This window comes from Diorhabda sublineata, chromosome 2, assembly GCF_026230105.1.
Source record: "Diorhabda sublineata isolate icDioSubl1.1 chromosome 2, icDioSubl1.1, whole genome shotgun sequence".
Classification (NCBI taxonomy): Eukaryota; Metazoa; Arthropoda; class Insecta; order Coleoptera; family Chrysomelidae; genus Diorhabda; species Diorhabda sublineata.
In genome coordinates this window covers 205,125-217,284 of record NC_079475.1, presented here as the reverse complement: position 1 = coordinate 217,284, position 12,160 = coordinate 205,125, and the positions used below count along the sequence as shown (strand labels likewise).

At 34.8% G+C, this 12,160-nt stretch overlaps 2 protein-coding genes across 2 annotated transcripts; both read right to left on the bottom strand.

Moving 5' to 3' along the window:
* Positions 1-326: 326 nt before the first annotated feature.
* On the bottom strand, positions 327-1,459 carry LOC130453056 (histone H1-like). Its single transcript, XM_056792648.1, has one exon. It carries the CDS (start codon positions 1,303-1,305, stop codon positions 442-444), a length of 864 nt encoding a protein of 287 aa, XP_056648626.1. The 5' UTR covers positions 1,306-1,459; the 3' UTR covers positions 327-441.
* A 7,574-nt stretch (positions 1,460-9,033) lies between these two features.
* LOC130453307 (histone H1-like) lies at positions 9,034-10,054 on the bottom strand. Its single transcript, XM_056792971.1, has one exon. The coding sequence runs from the start codon at positions 9,898-9,900 to the stop codon at positions 9,037-9,039; it is 864 nt and encodes a 287-aa protein (XP_056648949.1). The 5' UTR covers positions 9,901-10,054; the 3' UTR covers positions 9,034-9,036.
* Positions 10,055-12,160: the final 2,106 nt, after the last annotated feature.

The window sequence follows — 12,160 nt, the reverse complement described above, 5'->3', positions numbered from 1 at the left end:
TGATTAGGTAAAGAAGACGCACGCACGCACGCACACACACACACACACACACACACGAGATAGAGAAAATTATTATTTTTAACTAACAAATTTTAGACAATATCGACATATAATAATTGAAAGTTTATAAAACAGATTAGATCTACTATATCGTAGGTAGGTCGAGACAAATCTAGAAGGTGGTAACAACCTACATTACATCGATCGATGAAAATGTTATATATAACATAACATATCAATTATTGAACCGAAATTCAAAAAATTCTTGTTTCATCAAAACAAACATTATTTGTTTTTCATTTTCTTCATAAATAAATGAAAAAATTGTGGCCCTGACAAGGGCCATTTGTTATTATTGTCGATTGTCGTCGTACCCATCATCAGTCCGATAATACTTCTCGATTGTTGTACTATCTTTCTGTCAGAAAAAAAATATTCTTTTTATTTCTTCTTTTTAGGAGCGGCGGCGGCGGCGGCGGCTTTTCTTGCTTTAGGAGAGGAACTGCTAGCAGCTGCTTTCGCAGTTTTCGGTTTTGGTGCTTTCGGCTTTTTCGTGGGACTGCCTTTATTGGATTTTTTTGCTTTAGTAGGATTCTTCGTTTTAATTTCGGATGATGCGGCACTGGCTGTATTGGAAGCGGCGGCGGCGACTCCTCCTTTAGCCGAAGATTTTTTATCTGTTTTTTTGGCAACTTTAACGCCTTTCTTATCAGTAGTTGGTGTTGTTGTCGAAGTTTTTAAGGAAGCCGCTGCTGTACCTGTCGTTTTTTTGCCTTTATTAGATTTCTTAATACTTTTCGATTTATCCACTCCTCCTCCTCCTGCAATAATAGCATTTCTTTTTGCTGCTGTTACAATTTTTTTGGATTTAGTTACGCCTGGAGTAGAAGCGGCTGTTTTCTTTTTCTTTTTGTCAATAGCATTCGTTTTAGCCGAAGTACCACCAGTCGAAGTTGCCGAAGCTAACTTGAATGATCCGGAAGCTCCTTTACCTTTAGTTTGTACCAAAGATCCCGATACTACAGATGCTTTCAAATATTTTTTGATGAATGGCGCTACTTTTTCTGCATCAACTTTATAATTGGCAGCAATATACTTTTTAATTGCTTGTAAAGATGAGCCTCCGCGTTCCTTTAAACCTTTGATCGCATTGTTTACCATTTCCGAAGTCGGTGGATGAGATGGTTTGGTCCTAGGATTTTTAGCTTTTTTTTCCTTTTTATTTATTGGAGACGACGAAACCTGCGGTGAATTAGACGCAGACGTTGCGGTTACAACCGAAGTTTGATTTTCTGTATCCGCCATAACTACTAACAAACAACCTTGAGTGTTATTATATCGTCGATAAACTACACTAAACTGATATAAAAAAAAAAAAAAAAAATATTGGATGTACTTTTATATTTAGTTTTATAAAATTTCACCTCTCTATATACTTAAAAGTATAAAAGACTTTTAATTTTTCGCGTGTAATGAGTTACAAGAGGAGTCATTCAAATAAAGCGGACGGAAGACTGAACGAACGAATAGAACTAAGTTAAAAAACGAACCTCATAAACCAAACCAACCTCAAAAACCTTGGTTTCTTCGAGATTTTCGAATCGAATGTAATGAAAAAAATTGACAAATAACTAACTAAGGTATACTTCGAACTTTCGCCGAAGTTTTACTATAATTTAATGACTGCTAACAACGTTTGTTATTAAAAAAAAGTACCACTTAAAAATGGTTAAAAATTTATTTCCGTCGATGCTTAGCACTTTAGATATAATTTCGAAATTAAATAAAAGTCCTTCTTAAAATACAATGAAGGTAAAGAGAAACGTGTCTATTCACAATAATGACCAATATTTAAAAATATCAAAACGAATTGAAATAATACCGCAATTATCATTTGAACGGTGACATGTCTACCCTGACTTACGCTACACGTTTCTACTATATATGTTCGTAACTAATATATTATTATGAGTATTTTTCAATAACAATCTTCCGACATACTAAATATAAGAAAAATATCAAATTTCAATATTGGAACCCGCTTATATTTCATTTTAGATAATATTGAATGGTGGGTGGTGGTGGTGGTGGTGGTAGTAGTAGCAAATTATAATTATTAACAATAGATTGATTGACTGATTATATTTTCTTCGAACGAACTAACTACTTCGCTCTATTCGCAACTATGTCTGTCTATTACACAATATTTCATATTTTATCCGACAATTTTTTTTTTTACATATATTATTTTAGGAAATGAACATATTTTATTTAAAATTTCAAACCAATTTGGAAAGAAAAAAAAAAGTGTTTTTAACAAAACTTCAAAGACGCCACAAAAACTACTTTAACAACGGCAACCGACCAACCGCTTTGTATGTTTTATCTTACCGGCGGTCGGGTTTTTTTTTTGCCTTTAGCCGACAGTGAATTAGTATATGAAACTTTTTAAAACAAAAGCGACGTTAGGAAGTATATATATATATTATATATATATATATATATATATATATATATATATATATATATATATATATATATATATATATGTACGTACAACGGAAAAACATGGCCTTATAATATTAATACACAATAAATTTTTATTGACCTTAGAAGAGGATTTTTCAGTTAAGTGGAATATCATCTTTCGTCATATTTAATAGAATTCAATTAAATTAAATTAAAGTCTTTCGTTCGTTGTTATCATATATAAATAAAAAAAAAAGTAGTATTGTGGTTCTGAAAAGAACCGTTTTTTTTTTTTGTTTGGTCGATGTTATTATTTAAGTAAATAAAATAGAAAATTTTCTGTCAATATAGTAGATATGTTATACTTATTATTTAGAACTAGTATATTTGGTAACTGCTTTAGTTCCTTCACTGACTGCGTGTTTTGCCAATTCTCCGGGAAGCAATAGTCTCACTGCAGTTTGAATTTCTCTACTTGTAATTGTTGAACGTTTATTATAATGAGCCAATCTGGATGCTTCGGCGGCGATACGTTCGAATATATCATTAACAAAACTATTCATTATACTCATAGCTTTACTCGATATACCGGTGTCAGGATGAACTTGCTTAAGTACTTTGTAAATGTAAATAGCATAACTTTCCTTCCTCCTCCTTTTTTTCTTTTTATCGGCTTTCGAAATATTCTTTTGAGCCTTTCCGGCTTTTTTCGCTGCCTTTCCGCTAGCTTTTGGTGGCATTATTTCTCTTGAAATAAAATAAAAACACTTGGATGACGTACCGTATTTATCGACGAAAAGTGGGTAAAATTAACAGTTAACAGCACTTATGTCCCTCTCTTTTATATCAACGTACGTAATTCTAATAGGCTCCGCCCTTCTACGTTTGCGCATTTGCTATAATTTCATTGGTAGGGCATGTTAATATAAATAGATAGGTCGAGTGTAAATTTTTTGTTTAACAGTTAGTTTCGTCGCATCGGTTGCTTCATAGTTTTCAATTGACAAAGTTCTATTTTTTTTTTGTTTTGGAAAAAGAAAAATATATATAAAAAAAAATGTCTGGACGTGGTAAAGGTGGTAAAGTAAAGGGAAAGGCAAAATCTCGCTCAAACCGAGCTGGATTACAATTTCCTGTAGGACGTATACATCGTTTGTTGAGAAAAGGCAATTATGCAGAACGAGTCGTGCCGGAGCTCCAGTATATTTGGCAGCTGTTATGGAATATTTGGCAGCCGAAGTACTCGAATTAGCAGGAAATGCTGCTAGAGATAACAAAAAGACCCGTATAATTCCAAGGCATTTACAATTAGCCATTAGAAACGATGAAGAATTGAATAAATTGTTGTCTGGAGTAACCATCGCACAAGGTGGTGTTCTTCCTAACATTCAAGGCTGTACTTTTACCGAAAAAGACAGAAAAGAAAGCTTAATTCTTTATTAATTATATTATTTTTCTTTATTTTATCGAAATACATATGCATAAACCGGCCCTTTTAAGGGCCACAATTTTTTTATTTTTATATATATATAAAAAGAGATTATAATATAGTTAAATTTTATATATATATATATATATATATATATATATATATATATATATATATATATATATATATATATATATATATATATTTATAGTTAGAGTTAGAGTTGAGATAGAAGAGATTCTCGTGTAACGTACTGTTAGATAAAAAAAAAATAAATAAATGTCCTGATATATAAGAAAACTTATCATATATATAAGATATATAAGAAAACTTATCATCTGTAATAATAACTGGAATTGTGGTTGGTTAATGTTATTATTTTCAGCATCGTTAATAATAACGTTCGTACTAGAAATAAAAATTGCAAATAATGAGATGAAGATAAATAAAAGTTCCTCTACTCGCTTATGTTCTTATCTATATGTATTTATGTATGTATGTATGTATGTAGTATATATCTATGTGTATATGTATGTGCGTATCAATAAATGCGAGGTTGTTCTTATATATAAGAAGAGAACAAACTAATGTGTAAGTTATTTTTTCTTTTTTATTTTCATATTCAAGCAAAATATGTTGTGGTTCTGAAAAGAACCGTTTTTTTTTTTTTTTTTTTGTATATATACATATGCTATGGGAAGAATGCGATGGAGGACATATTCTTCTACTTCAAATATGAAAAATGAAAATTAACCACCAAAACCATATAAAGTACGACCTTGACGTTTTAAAGCATAAACAACATCCATAGCCGTTACCGTTTTTCTCTTAGCATGTTCAGTATATGTTACGGCATCTCTAATAACATTTTCCAAAAACACTTTCAAAACTCCACGAGTTTCTTCGTAAATTAATCCCGATATACGTTTTACTCCTCCACGTCTAGCTAATCTTCTAATAGCAGGTTTGGTAATTCCTTGGATATTATCACGTAAAACTTTTCGGTGTCGTTTTGCACCCCCTTTTCCAAGTCCTTTACCACCTTTTCCACGACCGGTCATTATTTTTCTTTTATTTTGTTTTTTCTATATACCTAAAACAATCCGATGATAACTTCGAAAAGACTTCAAAATACTGACCTAAGAATTTTCCCTAATCTCTTTATAATACCTATCGGCTCCGCCCATTAGAAAAAGTACGCACCAATCCCAGATTAGTACTCCGTAATGTTGGGCAAAGCTATAAAAGAAGGTCATAAATAAATTTATCTCGAGTTGCTTTCTTAGAGCGCTTCGAGAAGGTCGCAAGTACGGATTAAAGGACTGCTGTATAATCGGTCACTGTTTTATTTTAGAAAACACACCGGTAAACGCAGGGTCGCCTACTGCGATTAAAAATTCTCGCTGACAAAGAAACTCGTATTATTAGTGTATACCATTGCAAAAAATGCCCCTTTCGGGGCTTTGTTGCTCTACCTACCTGCCCTTTTCGGGGCTTTTTTTTATAATGGAATAAACCCTTTCGGGGGCAAGTGTTTCAAGAACCAACGTGAGTCCTAGGATCAGCCAGTTTCAGGTGAATATTATTTTCATTTTTATAAAACACTAACAGGCAATCAAAAGGGTCAGGAATTCTTTAACCGGGGAGGAAACTCCCTCCGGCAGTGAGTCCGCTGTCGGCTTTGATAGCCAACTCTTGTTAGGTATTAACAAAGGATTTCAATTCTCGAAATCCTTATTTCTTATCCTCACTTGATCTGACTCTATCGATCTTTTATTTCACCTATTTCACTTTTGAAAATGCCCCGAGTACCCCGTTCCCCCATTCAAACCCGAAGTAAACCTGTTTCCACCATCGATGAATTCCCACCACTCCCTACCAACCCCAATTCTCCTTCTGAGGAGGAAACCTTTGCAGAATTGGTCGCAGAATACTCGCGGTACAGTCCAAATCAATTCACCCAAGTTCGTAATGCCATTAAGTATATCAAACGGAAATCACTCGAGAATAATAGAAGCTCCTCACCAACACCATCTGCGGATTCCTATGCTTCTAGGGTCTCGCAGAAATCGTCCAACTCCAAATCCCAGCGTGTTGATTATACCCGACAAGGCGCGATCCCCAAAAACAAAATTCCCCCTCTAAATTCCAAGTCAATCTCAATACCTCAAAAGCAAAAAAAAAACACCCAAAATACCACTAAACCCCAGGCACCAAGTCAAACCCAGACTCCCAGAACCCACCAACAACCCCAGACCCCCAGAACCCACCAACAATCCCAGACCCCCAAAACCCACCAACAATCCCAAACCATCACCCAAACACTCAATTTGAGAAACCTCCCAACTAAATATACCTCACAGAGAGAGCTCTACAATCTCCTCAACACGCAAGAGCTGTTGAGGGGACAAATGAGCTTTCTCAAAGCTAACCCCAATGGAACCGCCCTCCTCAAAATTCCTTCCACGTTTCATCACGAAACGTTGGCAAGGAAAATCCGTTACGCCATAGGCGACGAGAAAATCGTCGTAATCCCGATAAACCCTCCCCAAAGAGCCCAAAAACCCCTCACCACTAAAACCAAAAAAACCACCTTTTCTCTGGTCTGCAAGAATGTAGACCAATCCTACACCGAAGAAGAGTTCCTGGAGATCCTCTCTATCCTGAAATTCCCTGTCCTTAAAACTTGGAGAATTATAGCTAGATCCACGAATAAACCCACATCCATGTTCCGAATTATTACAGATTCCGAAACCGCCTACCATCACGCCCTAACCAAGGGTATTAACTTCCACGGGCTTCCGCACTACTGCGAAGCCTCAAATTCAAACACCATACCCGCAGTCCCCAAATACTGCAACCGTTGCTCATCTACCGGCCACTCCGCAGACACCTGCAATGCCAAACCTATTTGTCCAACCTGTGGTGCTTCTGGTCACAAGCCAGAAAAATGCCCAAAAGCTAACTCCCCTACCTGTAAAAATTGCGGCGGACCTCACCCCGCCTTCCACCCCCGCTGTCCGAAAAGGATTGAAACTCCGAAAGCCCCCCAGGATACAGCCCCAGTCACCCTAGAAAAACCTCAAACCCCTTACGACCTGTCTACTGACACTAAAATCCTAATCGAAATCCTGGCAACAACAATAATGAACGCCATCCCTACTTCTCGGGCGCTAGTAGCCGAAACGCTACAACGCCTCATTCCCCCTTTTTACGGTTATAATTGTACCGTAACCAGCGGCGTGGGTAACCGCATTCATTTCGCTTTCACCCAAAAACCAAACACGTCCCACTGAAAAAGTGTAGGTTTAGCCCTAGCAACGCCATTTATGTCAATACTGACATAACCCCCATTCCAAGCCGCCTAAATGACCTCCAAGCCCCTTCTAATTGATTCGATCCATAGAATCAAGAATTCCGTTGCGAAAGGGACCCTCCTCATCCTTCCTCAATTTCCTCAATAATAGCTCCCATATCAATCAGATAAATTCCTACCCCCAACACCCACCCTCATTTTCATCCATCGTCGGAGTTGCAGGTTTTCTGCGGTTTCCCTGCAACCTGGAGAACCGATTCTCCAGACAAATGTCCGACGATAGGGAATAATACAGCCGCAGCTGTACCCGCCCACCCCCAATTAGATTAAGAAAAAACAAAAAATAAACAAAAAAAAAATATATAAAAAAAAAAACCCCCCAAAAAAAAAATATAAAAAAGAAAAAAAAATCTTAACAAAAAAAAAATGTAACTGCACCGCTAGAAGCAGCCGAGCAAACACTTCCCAACTAAATATCCCCACACCCAGCCCTGCAGAGGAAAAAATTCCTATATCAGGGCCTAATGCAAATCATAACCAAATTACCAAAAAAAAAAAAAACCCTTCCTTCCTAATTTTTCACAACGAATCTCTCTCTCTCTCTTAAATTTATCTCATTCATTGTGTGTTTATCGAGTTGCTATAGCGGTTTAGTATATTGACATTTCTTATATACTTACAAAAAAAAATAAGATGGCTCGTACTAAACAAACTGCTAGAAAATCGACTGGAGGGAAAGCTCCTCGTAAACAATTAGCGACGAAAGCCGCCCGTAAAAGCGCACCAGCTACTGGTGGAGTAAAAAAACCTCATCGTTATAGGCCAGGTACTGTAGCTCTTCGTGAGATAAGACGTTATCAAAAGAGTACCGAATTACTTATTAGAAAATTGCCGTTTCAACGATTGGTTCGTGAAATAGCACAAGATTTTAAAACAGATTTACGTTTTCAAAGTTCAGCGGTTATGGCTCTCCAGGAAGCTAGTGAGGCTTATTTGGTAGGTCTATTCGAAGATACTAATCTGTGTGCCATTCATGCTAAAAGAGTCACCATTATGCCCAAGGATATCCAATTGGCTAGAAGAATTCGCGGAGAACGAGCATAAATACAAATGTTTTTTTTTTATATAAAATTACATTTTATCTATTTGATTATAATAGATTTTTTGTTTATATATATATATATATATATATATATTGTAAGTAAAAACGGTTCTTTTCAGAACCACAAATAATTTAACATTTATGATAGTAGTATAATATTTTGATATAAATATAGGATGTTCGTTTGAAAACATTGAAATATAAAAGAAGGATGTGATTGTTGATTAGGTAAAGAAGACGCACGCACGCACGCACACACACACACGCACGCACGCACACACACACACACACACACACACACACACACACACACACACACACACACACACACACACGAGATAGAGAAAATTATTATTTTTAACTAACAAATTTTAGACAATATCGACATATAATAATTGAAAGTTTATAAAACAGATTAGATCTACTATATCGTAGGTAGGTCGAGACAAATCTAGAAGGTGGTAACAACCTACATTACATCGATCGATGAAAATGTTATATATAACATAACATATCAATTATTGAACCGAAATTCAAAAAATTCTTGTTTCATCAAAACAAACATTATTTGTTTTTCATTTTCTTCATAAATAAATGAAAAAATTGTGGCCCTGACAAGGGCCATTTGTTATTATTGTCGATTGTCGTCGTACCCATCATCAGTCCGATAATACTTCTCGATTGTTGTACTATCTTTCTGTCAGAAAAAAAATATTCTTTTTATTTCTTCTTTTTAGGAGCGGCGGCGGCGGCGGCGGCTTTTCTTGCTTTAGGAGAGGAACTGCTAGCAGCTGCTTTCGCAGTTTTCGGTTTTGGTGCTTTCGGCTTTTTCGTGGGACTGCCTTTATTGGATTTTTTTGCTTTAGTAGGATTCTTCGTTTTAATTTCGGATGATGCGGCACTGGCTGTATTGGAAGCGGCGGCGGCGACTCCTCCTTTAGCCGAAGATTTTTTATCTGTTTTTTTGGCAACTTTAACGCCTTTCTTATCAGTAGTTGGTGTTGTTGTCGAAGTTTTTAAGGAAGCCGCTGCTGTACCTGTCGTTTTTTTGCCTTTATTAGATTTCTTAATACTTTTCGATTTATCCACTCCTCCTCCTCCTGCAATAATAGCATTTCTTTTTGCTGCTGTTACAATTTTTTTGGATTTAGTTACGCCTGGAGTAGAAGCGGCTGTTTTCTTTTTCTTTTTGTCAATAGCATTCGTTTTAGCCGAAGTACCACCAGTCGAAGTTGCCGAAGCTAACTTGAATGATCCGGAAGCTCCTTTACCTTTAGTTTGTACCAAAGATCCCGATACTACAGATGCTTTCAAATATTTTTTGATGAATGGCGCTACTTTTTCTGCATCAACTTTATAATTGGCAGCAATATACTTTTTAATTGCTTGTAAAGATGAGCCTCCGCGTTCCTTTAAACCTTTGATCGCATTGTTTACCATTTCCGAAGTCGGTGGATGAGATGGTTTGGTCCTAGGATTTTTAGCTTTTTTTTCCTTTTTATTTATTGGAGACGACGAAACCTGCGGTGAATTAGACGCAGACGTTGCGGTTACAACCGAAGTTTGATTTTCTGTATCCGCCATAACTACTAACAAACAACCTTGAGTGTTATTATATCGTCGATAAACTACACTAAACTGATATAAAAAAAAAAAAAAAAAATATTGGATGTACTTTTATATTTAGTTTTATAAAATTTCACCTCTCTATATACTTAAAAGTATAAAAGACTTTTAATTTTTCGCGTGTAATGAGTTACAAGAGGAGTCATTCAAATAAAGCGGACGGAAGACTGAACGAACGAATAGAACTAAGTTAAAAAACGAACCTCATAAACCAAACCAACCTCAAAAACCTTGGTTTCTTCGAGATTTTCGAATCGAATGTAATGAAAAAAATTGACAAATAACTAACTAAGGTATACTTCGAACTTTCGCCGAAGTTTTACTATAATTTAATGACTGCTAACAACGTTTGTTATTAAAAAAAAGTACCACTTAAAAATGGTTAAAAATTTATTTCCGTCGATGCTTAGCACTTTAGATATAATTTCGAAATTAAATAAAAGTCCTTCTTAAAATACAATGAAGGTAAAGAGAAACGTGTCTATTCACAATAATGACCAATATTTAAAAATATCAAAACGAATTGAAATAATACCGCAATTATCATTTGAACGGTGACATGTCTACCCTGACTTACGCTACACGTTTCTACTATATATGTTCGTAACTAATATATTATTATGAGTATTTTTCAATAACAATCTTCCGACATACTAAATATAAGAAAAATATCAAATTTCAATATTGGAACCCGCTTATATTTCATTTTAGATAATATTGAATGGTGGGTGGTGGTGGTGGTGGTGGTAGTAGTAGCAAATTATAATTATTAACAATAGATTGATTGACTGATTATATTTTCTTCGAACGAACTAACTACTTCGCTCTATTCGCAACTATGTCTGTCTATTACACAATATTTCATATTTTATCCGACAATTTTTTTTTTTACATTGTATAGTATATTATTTTAGGAAATGAACATATTTTATTTAAAATTTCAAACCAATTTGGAAAGAAAAAAAAAAGTGTTTTTAACAAAACTTCAAAGACGCCACAAAAACTACTTTAACAACGGCAACCGACCAACCGCTTTGTATGTTTTATCTTACCGGCGGTCGGGTTTTTTTTTTGCCTTTAGCCGACAGTGAATTAGTATATGAAACTTTTTAAAACAAAAGCGACGTTAGGAAGTTTATATATATATATATATATATATATATATATATATATATATATATATATATATATATATATATATATATGTACGTACAACGGAAAAACATGGCCTTATAATATTAATACACAATAAATTTTTATTGACCTTAGAAGAGGATTTTTCAGTTAAGTGGAATATCATCTTTCGTCATATTTAATAGAATTCAATTAAATTAAATTAAAGTCTTTCGTTCGTTGTTATCATATATAAATAAAAAAAAAAGTAGTATTGTGGTTCTGAAAAGAACCGTTTTTTTTTTTTGTTTGGTCGATGTTATTATTTAAGTAAATAAAATAGAAAATTTTCTGTCAATATAGTAGATATGTTATACTTATTATTTAGAACTAGTATATTTGGTAACTGCTTTAGTTCCTTCACTGACTGCGTGTTTTGCCAATTCTCCGGGAAGCAATAGTCTCACTGCAGTTTGAATTTCTCTACTTGTAATTGTTGAACGTTTATTATAATGAGCCAATCTGGATGCTTCGGCGGCGATACGTTCGAATATATCATTAACAAAACTATTCATTATACTCATAGCTTTACTCGATATACCGGTGTCAGGATGAACTTGCTTAAGTACTTTGTAAATGTAAATAGCATAACTTTCCTTCCTCCTCCTTTTTTTCTTTTTATCGGCTTTCGAAATATTCTTTTGAGCCTTTCCGGCTTTTTTCGCTGCCTTTCCGCTAGCTTTTGGTGGCATTATTTCTCTTGAAATAAAATAAAAACACTTGGATGACGTACCGTATTTATCGACGAAAAGTGGGTAAAATTAACAGTTAACAGCACTTATGTCCCTCTCTTTTATATCAACGTACGTAATTCTAATAGGCTCCGCCCTTCTACGTTTGCGCATTTGCTATAATTTCATTGGTAGGGCATGTTAATATAAATAGATAGGTCGAGTGTAAATTTTTTGTTTAACAGTTAGTTTCGTCGCATCGGTTGCTTCATAGTTTTCAATTGACAAAGTTCTATTTTTTTTTTGTTTTGGAAAAAGAAAAATATATATAAAAAAAAATGTCTGGACGTGGTAAAGGTGGTAAAGTAAAGGGA

What these genes read in the sequence shown, in the direction of transcription:
- LOC130453056 (XM_056792648.1), bottom strand. Translation starts at nt 1,305, where the DNA reads ATGGCGGATACAGAAAATCAAACTTCGGTTGTAACCGCAACGTCTGCG.
- LOC130453307 (XM_056792971.1), bottom strand. Translation starts at nt 9,900, where the DNA reads ATGGCGGATACAGAAAATCAAACTTCGGTTGTAACCGCAACGTCTGCG.